The sequence below is a fragment of the Cryptomeria japonica genome, chromosome 3 (genome assembly GCF_030272615.1).
Source record: "Cryptomeria japonica chromosome 3, Sugi_1.0, whole genome shotgun sequence".
NCBI lineage: Eukaryota > Viridiplantae > Streptophyta > Pinopsida > Cupressales > Cupressaceae > Cryptomeria > Cryptomeria japonica.
This window is the reverse complement of record NC_081407.1, coordinates 705625557-705653373: the sequence shown is the minus strand read 5'-3', so window position 1 is coordinate 705653373 and position 27817 is coordinate 705625557. Positions and strand designations below refer to the sequence as shown.

General features: G+C 35.5%; 1 protein-coding gene across 2 annotated transcripts in view; it reads left to right on the top strand.

The window, feature by feature from the left end:
• Positions 1-1684: 1684 nt before the first annotated feature.
• The window catches only part of LOC131066528 (uncharacterized), a 60265-nt gene continuing 34132 nt past the window's right edge, over positions 1685-27817 (top strand). The window contains exons 1-3 of one of the 2 annotated variants that reach the window (XM_058001305.2): positions 1685-1842; positions 2375-2722; positions 2815-4135. In XM_058001305.2, coding sequence (XP_057857288.2) covers positions 2436-2722; positions 2815-4135 — 1608 coding nt within the window. In that variant the 5' untranslated portion in view covers positions 1685-1842; positions 2375-2435. Of the gene's footprint in view, positions 1843-1942; positions 2022-2374; positions 2723-2814; positions 4136-27817 lie in introns of those variants that run through there. The other variant, XM_058001306.2, reaches the window with a different exon arrangement.

Here is a 27817-nt window from a genome sequence, read left to right as displayed (position 1 = left end):
GCCCCATGGCCACCGACATGGATGTAGTTCCACTTGTTGCTCTCAGACCTCGCAGTCCCAAGCTCTCAACTACCAATTTGGTGGTAGCAGTTCTTTCAACAAGTGATGCTTTGTCTCATGGGGGTTCCTCTTTTGGGTGGAGATGGTGGGGGTGGATCCTACCAATGGTGGCGCTAGTGAGTGGTCGACTTAAGGTGGTAGTAGTGGTTGGTCAACTCTAGGTGACGATAATGGATGGCCTGGTTTGTCTAAAGACTTTCCACATTTGGCTTTGGCAATCCTGCCCTCTTGGACGACTCATGACAAGGAGAAAGAGGAGGCTACTATTGAAGAAGGGTGGTCCCTTCTAGATGATAACCCTAACCCCACTGATGTATAGGGTCCTAAGGATGACATAGATCCACCTCCTTCAACCACTTCTCTAGCTGCTTAAGCGGTTGTTTTATGTGTATTTCTCTCCACGATTAGTTCGTGTTGTTTTTTTTGTTTATCTTGGTGCTACCCTTTTGACTCCTTAGCGATGATCTCGTATACCCCTACCTTTTTTGTGTGAATAATGTACTTTAACTCTTTTGATGACTACCATTCATCAAAAAAATATTGCAAAAATAAAAAATTCAACCTAAAATAAAGAGAAGATGATTTGCAAAGGGCTAGTAGAGGAAAATGCATTTAATAGTTGGGCCTAGGGGTTATCAACACTAGTAGAATCACTACTTTGCAAAGGGTAAGTAAAGAATGATACATTTTATACTTGAGTCTAGTGGTCATCAATGCTAGTAGAATCATTGGCATTATCCTCCTTTTGATGGGGTTCTTTGAGAGGGAAGTTTTAAAGCCATGGTAAGAAACCAAATTTGCAAAAAAAAATCTATGATTAAGTTTTGCTAGAGAATTTGAAGACTAACAACCTAAATTAAAGAAATAGAGGGTATTCTTAAATGACAAAAAGTGAAATGTAAAACAAAATTGAGAAAAATTAAACATAATCATTAAATATTCTAAAAATTAAACAAAAAAATTCAAATAATATAGTATAATTTTTAATTAGTCAACAAATTTAATTATAACATATTCAACAATATCAGATTTTCTAATTAATACAAATATTTAAAAATTGATGTACGATAAGTGAATCGAGTGATTAGAACCTTCCTCCTTCTCGTTTATATAAACTCTAAGATTGTAATTTAATTTTATATCCACTTTTAATGTATATGTATAATATTATTCCTATATAATTAATAATATTCACACTTACTCATAATAATAAAAAATTAAACCTAGGAAGAAAATTCATGACAGAATTGTCTATCGAGAAAAATAGACTAGCAGAAGGGTAAGGTCCGTTGATTTGATTTAACGCTGTTGATTAGGAAAGCGTTGAAAGGCATAATGTGTGGGACCCATCCTGCAGTTGAATGCTCTCCAGCTTTGAATAAACCCTAAAAAGCTTTTTGAGTCTCAACCGTATTTTACCCGACCCGTTCGGGCCTACGCAGTAAACATGGCATTCGCGGAGAAAGCAGGAGCAGCGGGGCCCACATCAATGTCCATACCATGCCTATCGTATGGATGACATGTTCCGATGGATACGAGAGAAAAAAGTGGACTGACATACACATTCATACATGATGGGGTTGCGTAAGGGCTACATCCCCAATCCGCTCTCTTTTCATCCGCCAATAAATCCTCCAACGTTTTTTTCATTATATGAGCTTTCCGTTAGTCCAGGCCATGAAAATACAGACGGAAGAATTGGCGCGCTCTCTCGTTCTCTCTGCTATGCGTTTTCTGAGATTCTGATCCGTTGGTTGGTTGGATGTTTAGCTTCTTGCTCAGGTGAGTTTGTTGAAATTTTCTTTCCTTTCGTCTCAGCTGACTTCTGTTAAATTTTTCAGTTTGTTTCTTTGCAAATGCCTTCTATTTTAATGGCTGCGGAGTTTTCTTTCGCCAAAAAGGGTTTCTGTTGAGAACAGCTCAACAGCTTTTACCTGTAGCGGAAATATCGTTATCGACAGGTTCTTTTATGACCGCGTTTATTCTGTTATATTAGCCGATTTGAATATAAGAAATCTGTAACTTCTGATCTTTACGGCGTACGATGTTTCCATTGGTGTGCTGTCGAGAAAGTAGTTACTTATGATGGGTTCCTGAGTGATCGAAGATTTATTTTGTTTTAGGCCACCAATTTTCTTCCGCCTCTTTTTTGGGCATATTCTTTGCTGAGGGCTTTTGGCTTGGATATTACACTTTGTAACGTGATGAATTGTAGCGTTGTGTCATTTCAGTTTAAAGCATCGTCCTGTAATTATTCAAGATTGTAAGTTGTTTTCCTTATGGATTTTAATTAGTATTTTGACTGGTTTGACAGTGGAACGGCTGCAAAGCATGACTGCTACGGCCTTTTTCAATAAAAATAGTCTTAAGACCCTATGAAACTGGAGTCTCGGTTTCCATTTACACACGGACCCGGACAATTTAGGGAAGAAAAGTGTGGGGACTTAAAATTACTGTTGAGGGAGGAATCTGCTGACGGTGTAATAATGGAAACTTTGACCAGCTCAAACGCATGGGCGAGAGAAAATGCTTCCGAAATTTCCATTCTGAGTCAGAAAACTCGCCAGTCTTCACATGCATTCAGAAATCTCAGTGATCTACTCACCGCTAGATCCGGGTTTGTTCATGATAAAGGCGTTGAATGTCAAGGTTTCTCCATTCGGTAAGTTTATCGCTTTGGCTTACAGCTGTAATTTTGTTTCATTTCAATTTGAATATGCAGATGGTGAGCATATAAGGTCATATATTTTGCAGTGAATATGTGATGAAAGTGAGGAGCGTGAACATAAGGAAGTGTTGGCCTTTTTCGGAGGGTTTGCTGGAAGATGGATTAAACGGAGGTGTAGAGCATCTGCTTCCGCCTCTTAACAGGCCTTATAACAAAGCCTGCGCCTGTCAAAATTGTGCTGAGGAACAAAGGAACCTTGAGACCTCGTTTCAGAAATCGCAGCTTCATGGTGATCCGCCAGAAAGTTGTTTCAGCACGGTCGATGGAACAAAAGACAGGCAAATGACCGTCTGTTTAAGTCCTTGTTCAGAAGCGGCTCTCAACATTTCTAAGGATCTGGAAGAGCAAATACGAAAACTGAGCACAGTTCAAATCTCCGGACAGGACGAGAGCGGTGCTGAAGGAGAAGATGATAAACAGAAAAAGGAACCTAAAGATGCCAGATTTGGACGGCCATTTTTCAGAGCAGAGTCTTCGAATATTGGAACCCTAGATTGTACTACGCAGTCTGCCGGAGATGGGAAGCCGGCACGAGAGCACAAAAAAGAAGAGGCTGTCACCAACGATACGGCAGTCGAAAACCAGGACGGGAAACCGGATACTGCTATATGTAAAGATTCCCCAAAAGAAAGGCAGGGTCGGAGTTTCAGATTTGATTTGACGGAAAGCGATTGCCAGATATTTATGGATGTAGGTATCCGTGAAGAAACAGAAAAGGCCAAAGAAGTAGCGCACGACCAGGTACCAGGAGGATCCCTATCGAAGCAATCTGAGAGAAGCAATATTGAAAATCTAAATTCTCAAGCAATTAAAACTGAGTCCGTTACGCAAAGTCTTTCTAACATTAGCAATGATGAAGTTTCAGCAATCAAAATTATCTGCCCCGTTTGCAAGACATTCAGTTCAGCCACAATAACAGCTGTGAACGCTCATATTGATGATTGCCTTGCCCAAGCATCTAAGGCAGAGAAGAGACACGATAGAATGCAAAATCACAAGTCAAGGAAACAGAAGAAGCGGTCAATTGCTGATATCTGTGCTGTTGCTCCACCAAATCATACTCATTTTGATGACCTACAAAACTTGGGGACGAGAGAATCAGTGGGTTCACCCACACCTAATTGCAAGCTAAAGAAAACTATTGGGACGGTACAAAGAGGTTTAGCAAGTGCTATTTGTGATGACTTGCCAAGTTTCAAGTGCAAGCGAAAGAGGGCAAGTCGGGGTAGTTCACTTATTCAGCACGGAAAATCCGGAAATGGAGGAGCTGGAGCAGCTGGATCGTTGGACACGAAAAGGAAACGTCCACATCTTGGTATAATACCCAGTATTTCGAAAGGAGTTGAGGTATGTTGGAAATCTTTCTCATACACCTGTCGGTTAGTTCATTGTATCTGCTACATCTGAGAGTTTCGTTACTGTTTCCTCAACTTTATGATAAATTACCATTTGCGAAATTTCTCTTTTTCTAAGAAAATTCTGAACGGAAACTGCAAATTTGTTTCTTATACGATGGTTCCATAATCGCTCCAAAACATAGTTATCGCGGCCTAATTAAACCGATGCCATTTCGTATGTTATCGCCTTGATAGTCTTATGGTAATAAATAATTGAATTTAGGCTACGTAACTTATAAACAAAATTGATGGAAGGCTACTCATTAACTGTAGGAGTTGATATTCCAAGCTATACTGTTCTAGGTCAGGTCTGTAAACTGTTGAGCTATGTAGAATATTAACTAACAGGTTAGGGCAGAAGGTTTCCTGGTCAGTACATTTAAGAATGAGTTTTTTAAATTGAAGAATATATCCATTATATGTCCACAGATGACGGCTTTGAAGAAAAACAGTAGCAAGTAATAGGCTAACAATTTTAAACATTAAATACAGGAAAACACCATTTTATGTTAAATTACTGGGGAAATACATCCGATTTTACTTGAAGCTTTTTCCCCCACGTTTATAATTACATATTCCAGTACTTTATCAATGAACAAATAGAAAAATATGAACTGATAGTAGTTGTCCTATTGTACATTTCATTCCTTCAACTGTACTGAGCATTGATAATTTTACCAAAGGAGGATGAGTATAGAGGGACGAGCCATTGTTACCGATATCACCAAAACTTTTAGGTTTAATTATGTTATGATATGGCCATAGTTATTCATGGTTTTAGAGTAGTGTCAACACTCAACCCAAGTCGGGGTTTTTAAAATGGGTCACTCTTAGATCACACACACTCTGCAACATATTAAGTCTAGAAAATGTTAGTCAATTTTGATTATTTAACATTTTTAAGTTTAGAAATCTATTTTTAGTGTGATCACACACATTAAGCAACATATTAAGCATAGAAATGTAAGCTTAATGTGTGGGGTTTAAACCATTCCCTGTTAAACACTCAAAATTGACTAACATTCTCTAGACTTAATATGTTGTTTAATGTGTCTGATTTAAAACTGACCCCTAAAATGCCATATGAAAAATAATTAACTTCAACCTACAATATTTCCCATCATTCTTGTTCCCAAGTTTACAGTTATTTAAATTATCTCATCTCTTTGTTTGGTTGATTGAGAGAGGTTATTTCGATGACATCCAAGCTTTCGTTAGTTTTTGTGTAAAGCATAGGCATACCTCGAATTTAACCTTCGCCAATCCCATTCGTGTGAAAGTTTAAGGATTTTAACATGAATCTAAGGTACATCTTAAAAAGTAACATTTAGAAAACGCTTTATGAAAGGTCAAAAATTCTGAAATTGTAGTGCTGGTATTTTTCAATGCAACTTCCCGTGCTCTCAGAAAATTACATCAGAGCTGAATGTTGCCCTCCAAATTTATAAATTATGAGTCTTCGAAGTGGAGGAAAGAAAGCAAATGGATGTACTCAAGCATCCGAAACTACTACGAATCGATAGTATAAGCAGAGGGAAAATCCCAAGAAGTGTTACAAAGTTTTGTGTTTCACCAAATAACATATGTGGTTCTGAGGAGACTATCTACCAAGTAGATCAACTCCATTACTATTACTTCAATAACATTATTATGCCATATTCTAATATTGAATTGAAGTTACAAACTACGTACCGGTAGATCAATTCCATTACTACATCAACAGCATTATTATGCCATATCTTAACTTTGACTTTAGGAAATGTTACTGAAAATCTATTTCACAAATTCAATTTTTGTGCAGCATTTCTATTCATAAGATATATATTTAGTTTTGATAATTTTTCAAATTTTAATTCAAAATCATAATACCATATAAATAATATGTCCAAACCATTCTTATAAATAAACATTTATTTTATCATAATTTTTTATGAACAAATTTTAGTTTACTTCTAACTCAACTCAAAATCATAATACCATATAGATAATATTCTTTCCTAGGATCAAACTCACACTTAGCCCTTTCTTTTCAATGTACCATTTCTACTATATAACTATTTGAAGAATAATATGATCTAAAAAAATTATTTTTTGTCAATTATAAATTGAAATTTACTTTAAATTAACTTGTTTAGTTTCCATTTTTTTAACTCATTTTCCTTCTTTAGAGGTAATTTAATTTGACTAGAGTATGTCATCAATAACTAAATATCTTCCACAATAGTAGATATTATTATTTATTTTCACTTGTTTCTAATTCTTATTAAAATTAAATATAAGATTCTAAAATATATCTAAATTTTGATGTAGATTAGGATGGATGATATTGTGATAGTGAAAGAATAGTTAGAAAGAGGCTTTAACTACTAGCCAACATGTCTATAGTTGTCATCATACATATATAAAGAAACTATAAGAAAATGTTTCCCAAACTTAAATTATAACTAATTTTAGTAATAGTATATAGTTATATTGAGTATGATAATGGGAAAAACTTGGAAAATAATAAGAAATTTATAAAATCAAGGTGTATATATAGTAATATATTTATGTGTATTTAGAATGAACTTCTTACACCTAACCTCATCAAACCCTATTTATTATAATGATATTGCATTTTCTCATTCTCATATATGGTAACATAGATCTTCACTAGCAAAAGAAAATTTAACAAAATCATGTCGAAGTCACATTACATGTTCTTTGTTTGTAGTTTCATAAGTCCTAACTAGTTAATAATCTTCAAACAAAATGTCTCAATATCTTATTCTCTCAAATGAAAATGAATTGATCTTTCAACATAAGATTGAGTAGAATTTTTTTGACAAAACTTTTATAAAAACCTTACAAATGTTTTGCTAAAAACAATACATAATCCCATGGATTATGCAAAATTCAAATATCATTTCCCTTAATAGATCAAGGATATTTTGTTTATTCAAACAAATATTTTAATATCAATATATAAATTTATTACAATCAATTTAAAATAAATAAATTTTTAATATATAATTCAACTAAAATTAAAAGCCTACTGCAAAATTCATATCTTAAATATGTTGATTGAGTTATATTGGTCATTATATGTCTTAGAAGCTTTGTGAATAGATAAAAAGATTATTAGGTGGAAACCATTCTCTCTTTTAAATGAACCAAATCACTTTATAAACAAAATTATCACCATTACAATAAATACTATCAAAAATCATTTGAGTTCTTTCTGAGATAATATTCAATTATTTAATATTAAAAATTTAATTCAAATTTAATAATATTTTTTCAGAAATAATTATATCTAATTTTGAAAGCTGTTTTTACAGCAAACTTAGCATAACATAATATCATTAAGAAATGATTATTACGTGATTAATTGTTAAGCCTGCTTTACGTTCAACCATATAAAGCCGTTTCTTTCTGAAACCCTAAAGAAAAAACATAATAAAAGCATGGTAAATACCCCGTTCGATCATATAATGTCCTTTCTCAAACCCTAAAGCAAAAAAACCCATAATAAAAGCATGGTAAATACTCCGTTAACCTGTCCGTGAATTAAGGAGGAAAGGAATCATTGGCGGTCCCGATCGCTTTTAGTACTTCTAGAATTATTTTATGCGTTCAGTAAAGGCGCAATGTAACAACAGAATATTGTCAGGCGTACCAGGCTGTGAAAGTGTCCACATGTGTGTGGATCGGCAATCGGTATGCGTGCTTTCCGTATGACTGAGATTTATTTTCCGCAGTATTCGGTATGTAATACATTTCGAGATTTCAGAATCATTAAATAATAATAAGTAGAGGTAATCAGTGAACTTTAATGCGCACAGATAAAACGTTAATATGAATAAGATGCCTAACAATAGTAGAGGCTTTTCAGAAAATTTCTTAACGTAAATCTTATCTTTATCAGTATTTACAACACAATTATACCTGTGTTTAGAAAATACAGCTGAATGGGGCTACCAATAATATGAGACAAGTTGTTTCAGGTTTCAAATGAACTGTACTAATTCAAACACAGGCTATAAAACAAACCGCAATAAAACTATACATTTGAAATGACAGAGGGAGGACAAATGTAACGTGTCGACGTCTTTGACAGTCGTATCTTATTCGGCAAGTAACAGCAAATCGTTATTACTTTTGTATCCACTCAAACTCACGCGTCTCGTTTAATACACATAAACCCTAAAATCGGGCCACCTTAATCCACATTCTTTTGTGCTCATGTCTCTGTCAAACGATAAAACTATAGGCCCCATTTACACAACAATACCAGTTACACTTACAATTATGAATAAGGGCATTGACAATACGTAATGGATATTCCAATTGTCGTACTAATTACGTTATCTTGTGTAGAAGGAAGTTGCCTCTCTTTCTTTTCAACGTAGTGTGGGCCAGGCGGCTCTAGTGGGAATAGGAAATCTGCCATGGTGTGCGTTGTGCCTTGAACAGCACGTCAACGTTTTTCTTTGTAAATATTTCTAAATACTTTTGTTTAGCCTTTTCTTCTGTAGACCTGATTGTTACGGCCTCGCCATCGATTTTATTTCATTCGATACCATTTGCTCGGAAACGCACCAGATTATATTAAGCGAAAGGTAGCGCTGTGAATCAAAATTAAGTAATTACAAAATAACGCTATTGAAACTGCCGTTTCACATTTAACAGCGTTTCATTGGTCAGTCGTCTGACATATCGATCTGTTGAATATAATGACCCTGAAAGAAAGCTTAATTGTCTTCCACTAGCATCGATTGTTTGTACGTATGGCAATCACTATCTCTCGTAGGTCAAATGAAAATCAACGTCATTGAAAGTAATGTAAACTTTGTTAAAAATTTGCAGGCCCAACGCGCCCTTATCTTGTGGAAGGGTCAAATCTTCTCGTAATCACATTGCTGTTGTATTCCAAATCTGTATGACAATTGTAAAAGACATCTCAATCTGTTATGATTATTACGTTTGTATTCTCAATTGATGCGAGGCTATTGTCTTGACTCTTGAAATTTATGAGAAATAATCTCAGTCCATTAATATTACGGTTTTGCGGAAAGGAAAAAAGAAAATAGTAATCAGGAAATAAGCAGACTTTAAAGGATTACAAGCACTTCTGAATATATGCTAGTAATGGTTGAAATATAATATTGGTGGAATGCTTTAATGTAATAATATACCAATAAGTGGTATGTTGTTGTGATAAGTTTCATGTATAATCTGCCCGTTATTCAAATCTATTTTATCTTCATTTACAATTATCATCATACATTCTTAATGTATTTGTCAATAATCCATCTCCATTTTCACTTACTTTCACACATGCACTCCACATCTCAAAATTATTCATTTATCCTTAAGATTCATTTGGCTAAGGACTAGCTTGGTTCAATCATAAGGAATTCAATAAGATTCCAATCATTAAATTCAAATTCAAGTATCCTTGCCCCTTTCTACTAGTTGCTATGATTTAGCTTGACACATGTTTGCATAACATGTTACATCATCGTATTTAACGACAATCATCTATAGATTAAAATATGATCAAGAAATCAAAGAAAAATGTCAAAAGAATTATTATAGCACACTTTAGTTCCTAAAGGGACAAAAAATTAGATCCACATCCATATATGTTATCTACATCTTAGTAAATATTTTATTTCACACTATTCAACATCGTTAATCCATCATATTAAACTTGTTGGTCTAGGAGAATATGCTCAACTATCAATTCAATGATATTTGTAGACACCACCTTAACACATTTTATTTCCTAGAAGGCAAAGTGAAGTTATTTTGAATCATATTCAATTAAATCATTCCCATGAGACACAAGTCAATTTTACATGTTAGATGGAGTTCATGTTGGTTCCCAAAATTGTAACCCTCCAATCCTAGAGCAACAACTCAAGATCTAAACCCAAGAACTATATCAATCTAGTCTAATGAAGTAAATAGATAATTATATTGTGGTAATTATGGGCCAAAAGATAGTGATAAGCAACTCCTCTACAAGGCCAATTAGAGTGATCATAGTGGTCTACAATAGAATAGTTAAAGAGAAGTGATAATACAAAAATCCTTGAGCAAGTCATAGCCTGTGTATACAAACACCCCATATTTAGCATATAGGGTACTATCATACATACCTAAAAGGCCTCTTACAAAGTAGATAAACAACAAACTACACAAAATGGGAGGTGTGAAAGTGAACTACATGCCCTTACATGGATCTTACAAACTCTTCTTAATTAATGAGAAACATGGATATCTAAACAAGTACTCTATGTAACTATCAATCATTAGCTATCAAATGTTTTAATACATATTTTTTATATTGGGTTATTAAATTAGGTGGGACATAATTTACACTAAACTACTAAATAGGTTAGTGGAAAATAGTTCAACAAATATTTCTCATTTAACCCTTTAGATTAAGCCTATTCATTGAGAAATAGAGTCTTGATAGTTATAAAGGGAGAGAATTTTATATGAATTATCAAATAGCAATACAAAACACATGCATATATGAATCAATAACATAGGATACGTTATATGACTAGATTTTCTATTTAAATCTATGTATTAAAATATCTCATGTCACAAAGAAAATTTCTTCAAAAAATTTTAGAACATTTTTATATGGACACATCTAGTCATAAAGTGGTCTTTATAAAATTACACATTTCTAGACTCAACATAAACTTGTCTCTCAACATATCAAACTATTACATATCTCTTTTGATTCTTAATATTAAATTTAGGATAACTCTTTCCAAATATTTTTATCCTAAGAGAAACATGTATTTTTAGAAAAATACTTCTATCCTAGATCTTAGCTACTAATGACACGTGTTATAATATGAATCACTATATGACATTCATATGTTCAAGTTGCATTCCATTAGATTTGATCTTCATGTGTAGGGAAATGTTTATTGAATAGAAAACTATGTAGGTATGGGGAATTTTTTTCCTCCATTCATTCATGCAAGCTAGCTTGTAGCTTCATCTTCTATTATTTTTTGTAGCTAAACTGATTGCTAAAATCATAACCCATACCTAATTAGGAACTTTTGAATTCCTTACTCTTGCACATGACAAAAGAAGAGTAACTTTTGATAGTTCCCCAACAAGATATCTCTTCACATAGTAAGGTGATCACACAATAGTGTCACATTTTTTGGCCTAAGTCGATCACTTAAAATTACAATTTTCTAGTATTTCTCAATTTTTTAAAATTAAATAGACTTTTTTAAAAAAAAATTCAATTATTTTAAATTATTTTATTGAGTGGCATTATTCCATATAACATAAATTTCAATACAAACAAAAACTTTCATGATTTATTCGAGTTAGATCATTGAATCTAACTTTTAGTGCATAATTTTTTGGTTATTTTAAGTTAATATTTATGACTTTTTATTTAGTCTTAACAAAAAATTTAGGGCTATATTATTCTATAAAATTATTCTCTTACCATCTATATTGACATCATTTTATTCATTTTTATTTGAGATGGTATCTATATGGAGCGCACTATATTTTTTTGAAAAAAATCTAATAATTATATTTATCCTAATTTCTTGAATAAATTTCATTATTTTTATAGTGACCATAAATCCATTATAGAATCTAAAATTTATAATATTAAATAAACTAAAATACATAGTATAATTTTTATATAGCTAATACTAAGGACTAGATATTTACAAAATAATATTTTTAAATAATTTCACTCAATTTCTAAAACATTAAGTGATTACTTTTGGTCAACATTGTGATAGGTGCAAAGGATACTTTATCAAGGATTTGATATAAACCTAAGGATTTATATCTAAAGGGGTTTGATCTAATGAGTTATGATTTAACCCCTTTTAATCAAACCCCATTAATCTGTTAGATTTTCATTGAAAGCATTGATAGAAATCACATGAGCTTGGATCAAATTTATAAACAAAAATAAAACTTCCACACAAAATTTGAATATTGTCAAATATCAAGCATAATATTTACAATAAGATCAAAAGAATCATATGGGACTGTCATAACAAAGACAAAGAAGAACCTTACTCTTGTATACAAGGTGAGACTTGGTATGTAATGATATTATGATAAGTGTCATCATCCTATGATGTGAGACAACTCAGGATAACTTGCAACCTTATCTCCAAGTCAAAAAAGATAAAATATAATCTTATCTTAGATGATTAAATAATTAACCAATAATAAGTCCTTAATAAACTTAAGATTCTATGTGCAATATTATACTTAGAAAAAATACATCTAAAGTATAAATATTACATTAACACCCCCCTTAAGTGCAACTTAGGGAGGCTGCACACTTAAAATAAAAAGGGAAGGATGGTTTCTAGCAATAAGGTTTGATTAGGTACCCATTTATAAAATGATGGGAAAGAGAAAACCCATTGGGAATAAAACTCCTAACTAATTATGTGCAAACTCTAGAAAGAAGATGAAGAATCTGCAACTATCGATGATGAATTAATGACAATACAACACTACAAAAGGAATAAGAATAGATTCCAAGAGACCTCTGCATGATTATTAATAATATACTCTTAAATTCTTGAAATTATAGATTTGTACATAGTCTACACTAGTCAACTAGATATTAGTTGAAAATATAGGTACCAGTTTTTTGGACATAGAACCTAATCTTTTGAATATATGAAGATAGCTTCCATAAAAAGAGTTTCTATATGATATCATGTCCATCATGAGTGAAATTCATGAGCACCACTACATTCATAATGTATATAGAAATTGACACTTATACATAGATCAATCTAAAGAAACATGTAGTAGTAAAGATGTGAAAGATTATAATAAAGTTGTAGGTCCCGGGGACAACTGGGAGGGGGGGGTGAATCAGTTGTCGAATAAATTCAAACCAAAATCTTACTAACCAACTTAATGCTTAATACCGGTAAGACAGTTAATTGTGCCGGTAAATAGTGTTAATAGGAAATGTTGTACTGGTAAGAATTAATGCATGAAACATAAGCACAAAGTCAACCACAACACATGACACAAATATTTGTACGTGGAAACCTTGTAAGGGGAAAAACCATGGTGGGAAACCTTACCCACAATCAGATGATACTACTGTAGATAGTAAGTGTACAAAGAGGGGTCTGCACATGCAGAAAGGCCAACAGCCTAGAGCTCACTGCTCAAACACAAATGGGAGTCACACTGACTATAGTTGGATGGTTAAATCTAATGAAAATTTACTGCACAAAATAGCATCTTCATATGTTGGATTCAGTACTGGTGTAATGCTGATATGCTTCTACAAAAACCTAACTTCACCTTCAAATGATGTCTTCATGTATATCTCTGCTTGATCTCACATATATCCTTCCTTAAATCTTTTTCACATTCCACAATTGATCTTACAAATAAGATCTTACATGTATACCATACCCTAAGACCAATTTTAGTAGGTCGGCTCTACAAGATATTACAATAAAACATTTTACAAATAATACAATATCCGATGCAATAACCGATTGAACATGTCGGCTTAATGCTTTTATAACAATAATAAATCATCTCCATAGCGTGCCATGCTGATCTGGAAAAGATAAACCTATCGGTGTAACCCTAGATAACTTGGACCTATTTGTTGGTAAAAGCAAATATGCAAATAAGAATATACCAATGATATTACTTCAAGGAAAAGTGTCCACATGATGTCTTCGACATTACCAAGTGTCTTCCATGTCATTGCAGGTATCGGGGAACATTATATCCTATCGGTAACCGTATACCAGTGATTGTTTGAACAGTTTACTGATTGCCGGTGAATGTTGCTGGATCTCCAAAGTAGGTGTATTTAGCAGGTGTTGACATCAATGACAAAACCATACCAAAATACCAACAAAAGTGACAAGATTGTGGAACTTTATTTTAGTGTGTTCACAACATGTCTTTTACATACAAGAGTTGGACTAAAATGACATGTAATGTCTTACAAAAAATGCATGCATGTTAGGTTTTTTAGTCTTGATTATCTAATGCCCACATGATATGTATGGACATGATAATAGGAGACACCTCCTGAAACTTATTAGTTGGATCTTCAATTCAGGAAGCTAGTTGCAGCATAAAGCTTTGGAAAAATGCAATAATTTTATTGAATGGATTGACAACAATCATAGGAGCCTAGATCAATTCTACAAATAAAAATAAAAATTCCACATAAGATCTAAATATTGCCAAATATGCAAGCATATTATTCATAATAGGATCAAAACAATCGTAGTGAATTGGAATAACAAATACAAAGAAGAGCCTTGCTTATATAGGCAAGTTGAGACTCGGGATATAATAAGATTCTAACCAATGTCATTGTCTTGTGATATGTGATAATATATGAAAATTTAAGACAACTCACAACCTATTTATAAGTCAAATAAGATAAAATAATCTTATCCTAGATGATAAGATAGATAGCTAATAATGGCTCCCTAATTAGCTTAAGATATTGTGTGCAATATTATACTTAACATAGATATGTCCACAATATAAATATTACAAAAACGAGATGGAACCTCCCCAAGGCTAAATCATAAAAAAAAAATATGTTGTTTTAGATAAAAAAATAAGCTGCCCCATAAGTGGGACAAACTATTGTGGGATTATCTAATACATTACTCAAAAAATTAGAGTTAGAAGTTATAGATTTATATCATCTCATTGGATACACTACAAATTCCTCAAATGATCATACATAGTTTTTGTGCAATTAAAACCCTCAACTATCTATGTAGATTGTTATTTATATTTGTTGGTGTAAATAAATATTCATTTTGGATATTATTACACTTACTTAAGTTAACTTAGGATAATGCATCTCTTCGTAGTTTGGATTTGAGACACTTAGGGAAGTGTGCACATAGGGATAGAGCTTGTAGGAGAAATTTCACCTTTTATGGTCTTATTTTGCTATTAAACTCCACATTTGGTGGGTCATCCACCTCTTGTGGAATATTATATTATTTCTCCTACCTACTCCTAGTATTTCTTACCTACCCTTGTTTCTCATTGAACCACATGTCATAATTGTGTGCTCGTACATCCATATGGCCTTGCCTATATAAGCAGGCCTATATTCATTGTATTGGTTAATCCAGTTGATCATTTTGCATATTGATGAGAATACAGTTTGTTCTTGTCATTCTATTGTCTCTTTTTATGCTTTTCATTGTGCCCTTGATCTTGGCAAAATCCTACATGGTATCAGAGCTATTGGGGCTTCATTGATTAGTTTTTTGGAGACATTTTGGAGGCTTCTATTTTCAGATTTGGGGATCTTCATTTTTTGGGGGCGTCGTATAGTGATTTAGACATCACCGTTGAATCCGAGAGGTCGTTTCCATAAATTTTGACTATAAAGTCGACCTATTTTGGTGAGAAATTTTTTTCCCCCATTTTGGCTATTATCGTACGGATTTCGAAAAAAAAATTCAAAAAAATTATTTTTCGAAAAAAAATCGAAAAAAAATTAGAAAAAAGGTGATCAAAATTTTCGGAAAAAAAAAAAAAAAAAAGAATTTGCAGACCCCCCCCGTGCCCTTTGTACCTACGTGTTGCAGGTTGTGTACCTGCGCTGATGCATACCTCCCGAGCTGTCGCCGCTGTACACCTCCCATAGAGACCAAGTCTCCCATCGCCGGCACCCAGGTTTCCCGCCGTTGCCTCGGCTCCCGGCCCCGCTCTCCAGCTCCACCAGCTCCCTCCTCCGGCGACGTCGATCGCTGCCGGCCAGAACCTCTAGCACCGCCCAGTCACCGCCGGTCGCCACGCGGAGCCCAGTTAGCTGTCGGGACCCCGCCACGCGGCACACGCGCAGTCCATTCGTACGCACTGTCAGATCCGTACGCACTGTTAGATCCGTATGCCACATCAGCCTGCACAGTCAGCAGTCCGTACGGTACAGATGCCCAGTCAGCAGGGAGGCGAAGTTTTCACGATGGTCATACGGCCATCAAATTTAAGATAGTGAATTGCTGACGTCAGTGCCACATCAGCAGTTTTTTGAAATTTTTCAACCCCTCTCCATTGAGCTTTTCAGTTTTGCAGTCCAACTTTGAAAGGCCATATCTTGCTCATTTTTGCTCCTTTTTTGGTGCAATTTTTTTTGAAATGGGCTAAAATTTCATGATCTTCGCAGTGGTGTGGTTATTTTCTGATTTTGGTGCACAGGGTTTTTAGAATTTTTGGATTCTCTCAGCTGTACCTGTCCAATCCTCAATTCTGCAACTTCAAAGGCCTCGTTTGAGCTCATACGACCTCCTTTTCAGGTGTCATTTTTTTTTAAAGTGCATGTTTTTTCGTCTACTTTCATAATCTATGATCAGATTTCAGAGATTTTGAGTGAAAATTGTACTTTCAGACATTGGTCTTATTTGGCCTATTAGGTGCTTGTAATGTGCTTGGATCTTAGTTTAGATCTCTTGCATTATCAGTTTGAGTCTCTTTTGGCCTTATTGAGGCAATTGTAAAATTGTAATCAGAAGTCCACTTTGCCATTTTTTGCAAGTGGCCCATTGTATATGCACTAAGTATAAAGTGTCAAATCATCACTTTTGGGGGGGGATTCTTTGATTGAGTGAATTTGGGGGGGTGTCTTGTGTGATTGTGCCTCTCTTTGTGCTCTTTCCATTTTTGTTGCAATGAGTCCTAATAAATTCCCACCTTTAACTCCACATAATTATGCATCATGGAAAATTAAAGTTTGGAGTAAATTAATGGAAAAGGGTCTCACACATTACATAGATGAAACAATAACAGCACCACCTGATCCTAAGGCTGATCCTAATGCTCAGTTAGAATGGCTCACTAAGAATTTCATGGCTCTTGGAACTTTGCGCAAATATGTATCAGATGACCTCATTTTTCACATTGAGAAGTGTAAAACAATCAAAGAGGCTTGGGATATGTTTTAGAAATTATATGGTCAAGTTGATGAAATCAGAGGCTATCAGATTGACAATGAGCTCACCAACTTGGATCCCAAGAGTTTTGATACAATCCAAGATTATGTCACCAAAGCAAATGAGCTAAGAGCAAAGCTTAAGGATTGTGGAATTGACAAAAAGGATGCTCAGTTGATATTCAACTTGTTGGACAGGCTTGCACCAGAATATGCAGCATTTGTATCTAGCTTCCAAACTCATTGTTTGACAGTGGGGAGTTCCTATGTTATGCCTTCATTTGATGCTTTCACAGAAATGTTGATATTGGAACAATCTAAGTTGTTGAACATGGGGCTTCTCAAGTCTTCAAAGTCCAAGGCTTTGGTGGCAAATCAAGTGAATTAAGGAAGTCAAGGAAAAGATTCCAACAAGAAGAAGAAGCACTCTAAGTCTAAGCCACACCAAGAAAAAGGACAATCATCCTCTCCATCACAAGGCGATTTTTCATCCTCTTCCAAGAAGGGGACACCACCTAAGAAGGATAAACCAACTTGTGCATATTGCAAGAAGTATGGTCATGATGAGCATCGATGCCACGCAAAGCAAGTTGATGAGTTAACTAATCTTCTTAAGAAAAACAACATCAACTTGCCATCCGCCTACACAAAGAAGGATTCATCTCCTTCCTCTTCCTCACAGTCTAAGGGAAAAGGGCAAGCATTTGTGGCTACAACACATTCTTCACAGCAATGGATACTTGACTCAAGTGCCTCATATCACATCGGTTCTACAAAGGAGCAGTTTTCTTCATTGGAGCCATCTAAGATACCTCACATTTACATAGGTGATGATACACAAGTAGAGGTTGAAGGGAAAGGTTCAGTTGACATGGATGATGGAACATTTGAGAATGTTCTCTATGTTTCTAACTTGTCTACCAACCTTCTCTCCATCTACCAAATCACTCACTATGGGAATGGGGAAAAGGTTGAGTTTACACCAAATTCAGTTATGGTAAAGGAACTTGATGATGATGCCCTGTTATCAGTGGGACAAGTCAATGACAATTCAAGGCTTTATTCTTTCTCCCACTTTGTGCCAAGTTCACCTTCTAGGGCCTTGCTTACTCATTCAAATTTAGAAAGTAAGCTATGGCATGAGCGGTTTGGTCACCTCAACTACCGCTATCTTCAACAGCTCAGCACTAAAGACATGGTCACAAGTCTACCTCGAATCAGTTTTTCAGAGGGTATATGTTCAGGTTGTTCCATGGGCAAGCATCCCAAAGAGAAGTTTGATAAGGGGAAAGCTTGGAGAGCTTTCGAAGTTCTTCAACTTGTTCATAGTGATGTAGCAGGTCCATTTCCAGCACCTTCATTTAGTAAGGCCCGCTATGTTCTCACCTTCATTGATGACTACTCCCGCTTCACTTGGGTCTACTTTCTCATTCATAAGAGTGAAGTATTTGATAGATTTCAGGACTTCAAGACTCGTGTGGAGAAGCAATCAGGGAAAGTGGTCAAGATTCTTCGCACAGATAATGGAAGGGAATATGTGAACAAAAGACTTGAGGATTTTTGTACATTTGAGGGGATTGATCTTCAGCATTTTGTCGCATACACTCCACAGCAGAACGGGGTTGTAGAACGCAAGAATAGAACTCTCAAAGAAATGGCTAGCTATATGATACATGCACGTTCTCTTGATCCCGCCTTTTGGGCAGAGGCTATCAGTTGTGCCACACACATCCAGAATTGGATTCCTCACAAAGCTTTGCAAGGTATTACTCCTTTTGAGGCTTGGGCTGGTAGGAAACTGATTGTGAGACATTTCAGAGTCTTTGGGTGTCCAGCATGGGCTCGCATACCTCTGCAGAAATGCAAGGCATTGGAACCACAGAGTCGGCCTTGCATATTTGTTGGATATCCTGAGGGTGTTAAGGCATACAGATTAATGGATCCAGAGACACATGAGGTGTTCATTGAGAGGAGTGTTCACTTTGAGGAAAGCTCTCCTAGCTTAGCCTCTCTACCTCCTCCACCTTCCTCCATTGTGGATAGTGATGTTAGTGATTCAGATGATGAGACTCCTCCAACTCCGACTCGCAGGGTAACACCTCCGCAGGGTCCACTTGTAGTTGAGGAGCCTCGTTCTCCACCTCCACCTAGACCTCGTTGGGCTCGACAGACACTTGAGTTTGCGGGTTCTCTTGTTGGGGATCCTTCAGATACACGGCAAACTTGATCACAACATCAGGATCTTCCACATGCATTCATTGCTACCGCTTCTGATCCACAGACATTTAGGGAAGCATCAGGGGTTCTTGAGTGGGACCAAGCTATGGAGGAAGAGTATAGTTCCTTGATGAGGAACAACACATGGGATCTAGTCCATCTCCCTAAGGGGAGAAAGATGGTTCGATGTAAGTGGATCTATCAGACCAAGTATGTAGCTGATGGTAGTGTGGATAAGTACAAGGCTCGGCTTGTTGCAAAAAGGTTCTCGCAGGTTGCAGGTGTTGACTATACTGAGACCTTTGCACCTGTAGCCAAGATGAACTCCATTCGTTTGACACTTGCTATTACTGCAGCTCATGGTTGGGTTGTACATCAGATGGATGTGAAGAGTGCTTTTCTTCATGGTGACCTTGATGAGGAGATTTATATGGAGCAGCCATAGGGCTTCATCCAGGATACTTCCTTGGTTTGCAGACTAAGGAAATCTCTCTATGGCCTTAAGTAGGCCCCCAGGGCTTGGTACGCCAAGATGGATTCCTTTCTTCTCTCCGTAAGGTTCGCCAAGTGTCATTTCGATCCAAATGTCTACATTTTGTGATAAGATGACTCTCACTTGATACTTGTGCTCTATGTTGATGACTTGATCATTACAGGGAGTACTTCATCCATCATTAGCGGGGTCAAATCTGCTTTGCATGACAGATTTGCTATGACTAACTTGGAACTTTTGAACTACTTTCTCGGGATAGAGATTTCACAGTCACCTTCCGGGATTACACTATCGTAGCCCAAGTATGCTCTTGATCTACTTGCACACTTTCATATGGCTGATTGTAAGCCTGCCCCGACTCCCTTTCTTTCAAGAGTCAAGCTTGAGGCTTAGTGTTCTTCTCCACCAGTTGATGCCACTTTGTATCATTAGCTTGTGGGTAGTCTCATCTACTTGACTCATACACGCCCTAATATTTCATTTGCAGTTGGCATGGTTTCCCGCTTCATGCAAGAACCACATGAGCTTCATTGGAAAGCCGCCAAACACATCCTTCATTACATCTAGGGTACACATCACTATGGGATTCACTATGCAACAAGCACAGGACTTCGCTTGGTTGGTTACACAGACTTCGATTGGGCTGGCGATCTTGATGATCGTAAGTCTACTTCTGGTTACAGTTTTCACCTTGGTTCGGGCCCCATTTGTTGGCAAAGCAAGAAGCAACATGCTATTGCTCTCTCTTCGATTGAGGCTGAGTATCGAGGTGTAGTTAACACAGCAACTGAGAATTTGGCTCCAGCAGATTCTCACAGAGTTTGGTTTCACCACTCCACGGCCGACAGTTCTACATTGCGACAATTAGAGTGCTATTGCAATCTCAAAGAACCTGGTCCAGCACCAGCGGACCAAACACATCAAGATTCATATACACTATATCCGAGAGCTCATCCAGGAGCAGGTCATTGATTTGCAGTATTGTCCTACAGAAGAGTAGGTTGCTGACATATTCACCAAACCTTTCACCGAGAGTAAGTTCTAGCAGTTGCGAGCTCTCTTGGGGGTGCGGGATGTGTCATTCGGAGGGGTCAGCTGACTTCTCCTTCCTCTCTCATGGGGGGGACTTTTTCCTCTTTGAGGTTTTGTCCTCTTCTTTGAGAGTCTTTTGTACATTCATCTCTCTTTTGGGGGGGATTTTTTTCCCACTGGGTTTTCTCCCTTTCTCCGTTTGTGAGAGATTGCATTGCATGGTTTTGCTTGCATTTGCATATTGTACATGGGTACCTATCATGGCCTAGTAGCCGGGACCCATCTTGCATTGTTGACTTGAGTCTTCATTCCCCTAAGTTGCACTTAAGGGGGGGTGTTGGTGTAAATAAATATTCATTTTGGATATTATTACACTTACTTAAGTTAACTTAGGATAATGCATCTCTTCGTAGTTTGGATTTGAGACACTTAGGGAAGTGTGCACATAGGGATAGAGCTTGTACGAGAAATTCCACCTTTTGTGGTCTTATTTTGTTATTACAAGTAACCAACTCCAAGGACAATCACCACCACAAATTTAATATCTTTGCATCACAAAACTTTGTAAATGATATGGTCATGAAAACACTTTCACACATATTCTAATTTTCACACTCACATCACAATAATCACATTTTGCAAATCCAAATTGATCTTCTATATATACCATCTTCTTCATTACAAATATCAATTAGGTCGACCAGGCAAGGGAGAGGCATAGGTCTTATAAAGTTGACCACCAAACATAATTATGATGAATGTGGTCCAATCTAAGAGATAGAGAGAACCTAAAACATTATATTACACTTCTCAAAGTAGCTACAAATAATACACATGGTGGTGCACCTCATCCAATGACACCGACAAGAAAAGATGTAGATAAACAATGTAGCACATAAACAGACGGCCCAAAAATAATAGCATCTAAAAGAATAAACTCAATGTGAATCTCCACATGCCAAAGGTAGGAACCAAATAGAACTTAACACACTCTCCAAAGTCAGCATATATAATTAGATCATAGAATAAGCTAGAAAGTAAAAAAAATTTGGCCAAACCAGAGTAATTTCCCAAAAAGACAACATCAAACATAATACATCATCAACTTGAACAATCAACATCGTGCAAAGCACACAAGGACATTCCTAGAACATCCAACAACATTCCCAAATACTTTTTTCTCAGCCACCTCTATACATGCCAGTGCAACACAAATAGATACAAAACACTTCATATCCAGAATGCCAAGAAACATAGTCATGAACATAACTTAATAAATCTTCTTTCAAAATACACCAACACCTAAAATTGTAATTGAGACAACACAAACATTACAAGAATGTCCTCCAAGTCATAGCACCTAAAATATCAATATGGAGAAATGCAGAGCATTTTTTGGACCAATCAAATTCACTTCTGACAAACAACCAGACTATCAGCAAACAACAATCACTAGCCACATTAGTTGCAACACTATGAACCTGAAAAGATAACAGCGCAATGTCCACAAAGGTTATATATCATGTCCAAATTTGCAAGACCAAATAATAAAATACAGGGGAGTGCTAAGCATTCTTCTAGCCAAACTTTAAATACTTTTTCTTATATATCACATCTCCTGATACTCGGAATATTTCAAAAATAACATTAACCTAAACAAGAGTGTTAGGGCCAAGGAAAGCACATCCTAGTCAACATCATCATGCCATAAATTCACACTATTATACTACCACCATTACCATCAGTACCTCTGACTAAATGTAGACATTAGACACCAAGAAGGTGAACATCCACAACTCAAAGCAACTAGAATCAATAATAACCATCTCCTCATACTTTTCCAAAACATATATGATATCCCAATACAAACTGCAAGTTGACAACAAATGCCAACACTCTCTCCATTGGCATCACAACAACATGGCAGCATCAATGACCACATAACAATTGCTCATTATCAAGAACATGTCATAAGGACAACACATATTGTCAAACATCAGGTTGACATCGATGACAACACATATTGTCAACAATCTCCCCTTTGTCATTGATTGAAACACCATATAATATAAAAAAATATATACATAAATTCCCCCTATCAGTAATAACTCTTCTCTTTAGTTGGTATCTCTTATTTAGTAGGTCTCTATCCCCCTTTGACATCAAGAACAAATGGTGTACAAATACATCATCATCATTTCAACACCGACATAACATTCCCCTTAACTAATATCTCTCTCCCTTTGATTTTATATTCAAATCATTCTACCTCTACAACAACAACAATACCAACCACTTGATCCCATTGAGAGAAACACTCAACTTCAAGCCAGGATTAAGGATATATCTTGAAATTATCCCCCTGGACAGATGTACCATTATATGCATCTTAGTTGGAAGAAGGGGTAATAACCCCTAGCTTTTGTCTAAGATACTCAAAAGTATCCTTTGGAAGTGCCATAGTAAATATGTTTGTAGTTTAATCCATATTGGGCACATACTCTTATATGACTTCCTTCTTTGCAACTTTCCTCCTTAAGAAGTGATCTCCGATAGAAATATGATTGGTTCTTCAATACATATTTATTACACTAGTATTATCACACATAATAAGAATGTGCTCATCATAAACAACTTTCATATCTTTCAAAGTCTACTTCATCCACAACACCTAAGTGTTGTAAGATGTTGTAGCAATATATTTTGCTTTTGCAGTTGATAAGGAAACTAGATCTTGCTTCTTAATGAACCAAGAGACCAATATGCCTCCTAAGAAAAATGCACTGCCACTAGTATTTCTTTTGACATCAATACAACCAACCCAATCAACATTTGAGTAAACCATGAGAGAGAAATCACTATCCTTTTTTATACTATAGACCATAATTTAGAGTCCCTTTCAAATACCTAAACATCCTTTTCACCACCACATCATGAGATTTCTTTGGATTTTCTTGTTATCTAGAAACCATACATACTGCATGTATAATATTCAGTCTAGAAGAAACCAAGTACAATAAACCACCAATCATAGATCTATATTGAGTTTGATCAATCTTTGGAGATCCATCATCCTTACTCAAGTGGCAACTAGTAGTCATGGGAGTACTCACCAGTTTAGCATTCTCCATTCCAAACTTCTTTAACATCTCCTTAACATACTTTTCTTAAGAGAAATATTCCATTGTCTAACTGAGCAACTTAAAGGCCAAGAAAGAAGGATAACTCACCAATTATTGACATCTCAAATTCCTTCTGCATTTCTTCTATGAACCTTTTGTACATGCCTTATCTTTTTCTCCAAAAATGATATCATCAACATATACAACTACTATCAACAAAAACATTTCATCCTCAATTTTGAAATAAACGTTACTATCAATTGTACTTTTCTTGAAATCTTGTTGTAGTAGATAACTATCCAACCTATCATATCGAGCCCTAGGGGATTGCTTGAGATTGTATAGTGCATTTTTCAATCTCCATACCATGTCTGAATCTGTTTCCAACTAAAATACATTAGGTTGTTCTATGTAGCCATATTCTTCTAGAGATCCATTCAAAAAAGATAACTCGACATCCATCTAATATTCCATAAAGTTTTTGTGAGTATCAAAAGATAAAAACATTATGATTGCCTCCATTCTAGCCACCAGAGGAAAGGTCTCCTCAAAATCAATGCCTTCAACTTGAGAATATATCTTACATACAAATTTGGTCTTGTTCCTTGTCACTTTTCCTTCTTCATTCAATTTGTTCTAGAACACCCACTTGGTTCCAATAGCATACTTATTAGTGGGTCTAGGAATAAGTTCCCATGTCTAATTCTTCTCAACATAATCAATTTCTTCCATAGCTTCCATCCGTCCTTCCTCCTTGCATGCATAAAACAAAATCTTAGGCTCAAGTTTTGATAGAAGACAAATATTTACATGTTCACTTGCCTTGACAAGTCTCCTCCAAGTCTGCACTACTTCATTCTTGCCACCAATAATCTAATCTTCAGATTGATTCTTTTGAACATGTCTAGTTGGAGTCTTGGGGGTATTTTTTTTATTCCTTTTCCTCTATTTGTTTTGCTTCTTCCTCTTTAGAGCAGGGAACAACATCAAGTTTCCAAGATCTTCATCTCTTCTGATATAGCATTTGCTTCCAAAGATTCTGAAATGCTTGACAGTAGTAGGTCTTTTATGCCAAATCTCATAAGGGATCTTTGAATGATTAACTCTCACCTTTACTCTATTAAGAATATAAGTACTACAATATGTGCAACTTCCTTTTAATAAATATCCAATAGATTAGCATCTTTTAACATTATTTTAGCCATCTCTTGAGTAGTCCTATTTTTTCCTTTAGGATCGCATTCTATTATGGTGTCCTAGGAGCAACAAAAGTCTCCTAATACCATGCTCTTCACCAAGTATTTAAATCTCATATGATATAAATTCACCTCCTCTATCAGACCTTAAGCATTTGATCTTAGTATCCATTTCATTTTCAACCATAGATTTGAAAACCTTAATTCTATCTAAAGCTTCTAATTTCTCCTAAAACAAAGTAACCCATGTCATTCTAGAATAATCATCAACAAGTATCATAAAGTACATTTCACCAGTAAGTGCCCTTATCCTAGTGGGTTTGCATAGATTAGTAGGTACCAACTACAAAGAATTTGAAGTATTAAAATCCTTTCTCTTGAACCTTGTCTTTGTCTATTTTCCCATCTGACATTCCTTGCATACAATTTTTGCAAGCTTATTAATCTTCGACAAATCTCTAATAGCATGTGTGGAACTAATCTTCACCAAGTTATCAAAATTTATGTGTCCCATCCTCTTGTGCCAAAGCGAACACTCGCTACTTTGAGAAATTAAATAGATGGCATCTATGAATTCCTTCAAGTAATACATATTTTCATCAATTCTTATTCCTTTTGCAATCAGTCTTCCAAAGTCACCTTTTCTAGATCTCACAACCTTTATCATAAAATGTAATCCTATAGCCTTTATTGCACATCTAACTAACGTTGAGAAGATTGTGCCTCAAACCCTTAACACATAGAAAATCCTCTTTCTTAATCTTCCCATCAATGGATATTATCCCTTCGCCACAGACCTGAGTAGATTCTATACCACCAAGTTTCACTGGTCCACCATTTATCTTTTTAAACGAATAAACTTTCTTCTATCATTTGTCATTTGATTTGAGCAGCCACTATCAATCACCCATGCATTTGACTCCTCTTTTGGATGTAGATCATACCATACAATCCTTCATTGTTCTCATCAGATTATTGGATATCAATTTATTCATCATCATCAACTTTCATAGTCATAAACAAGATTGTCACTAGAATCATCATAGTCCTCATCTTACATGAATGGCTACTCTCTTTGGTGTTAAAAATTCTATTAGGCTTATCTCCATTTTCTCTATCATCTATCCTCTTGTTTCTATCATTTGTTCTTCTATTTCTTTCTTCTCTCTAAGAACATCTAGTAGCAAAATGACCAATCCTACCACAATTGAAATATTTTAGAGGTAACTTACCTGTGTATTTACTAGTTCCCTTTAGTAGTCTTCTCACAAACTTTTCTTCTTCTTCATCTAGGTCAACATCATCTTCATCTTTCTTTTCTTTGAATGTAGCTTCCCTCTTAGGTTTATCCGGTTCAACATTTCTCATCTTCAAAGGTAGGGAGGGCTCCATGGAGTTGATCCATATTATGTATCCAAATCTCTACTTTCTTCAATGGCAAGCACCTAGGAACAAAAAATTTAGGAAGAGTCCTAAGTACCTTCCTCACAAATTCATCTTCTTTCATTTCTCCACCAATACCTCTAGTTCTAGAAACTACCTCTATTACCTAGTTCATGTAACTATCAATACTTTCATCTTATGATACTTGTAAGCTTTCAAATTTTCTTTTGAGATTCTACAACTTGACTTGCTTTATCTTCTTGTCTCCTTCGTATATAATACTTGGTTTCTCCTAGACATCCTTGGTGGGTTTGCAATCCATCACCTTCAAGAGCTCATTATCAAAGAATCTACTTATAATTACTTTCGTCACCTTTCCATTGTTCACATGTGCCAAGTGATCTCATCTAAAGTAGTAAGTAGAGTAGAGAGAGAAATATAACCATCTACCATAGAGTTCCAAATTCTAAAATCCATAGAGTTCAGATGTGATTCCATCTTCATCTTCTAGAAAGACTAGTTTGAATCATCAAACTTGGCAAACTCGCAAGATACATCTTGTGGCATCCTAGATCTACCTCAAGTGATTAAGCTTCTTCTAGAGAAACTCAGCTTCGATACTAATTATTGAACACACCTTAGGATGGAGAGGGAGGGTAAATCACTTTGAACCTTAAAAATATTTAACCTTAATCCTTATGTTTCCAAAACATTGTCAACTTATCTTTAACATAATCAACAACAATTATAAGTAGAACAATGAAACATAGTGCATATTAGATCACCAAATTCACCTAGAAAACCCAAATAGGGAAAAACTAGAGTGAGAGTCAACTCATAATATATGAAATACTCTTTCTCACACATCACATCTCCTCATACTAAAAATATTCTAGAAACGTTAATTTAAACAAGAGTTTTAGGTCCAAGGAAAGCACATCCTACTCATCATCATCATCATCGCTACAAATCCACAATATTATAGTACCATCATTACCATCAAGACCTCCAACTAAATGTAGACATCAAACACCAAGAAGGTGTAAATCCACAACCCAAACCAACTGCAATTAGTAATAACTATCTTCTCATATTTTACTAGAACATATTTGACATCCCAATACAAACTGCAGGTTGACAACAAATCCCAACACTCTTTCCTTTGACATCAACAACAACATAGTATTATCACTAATCACATAACAACTTCTCATCATCAAGAACACAT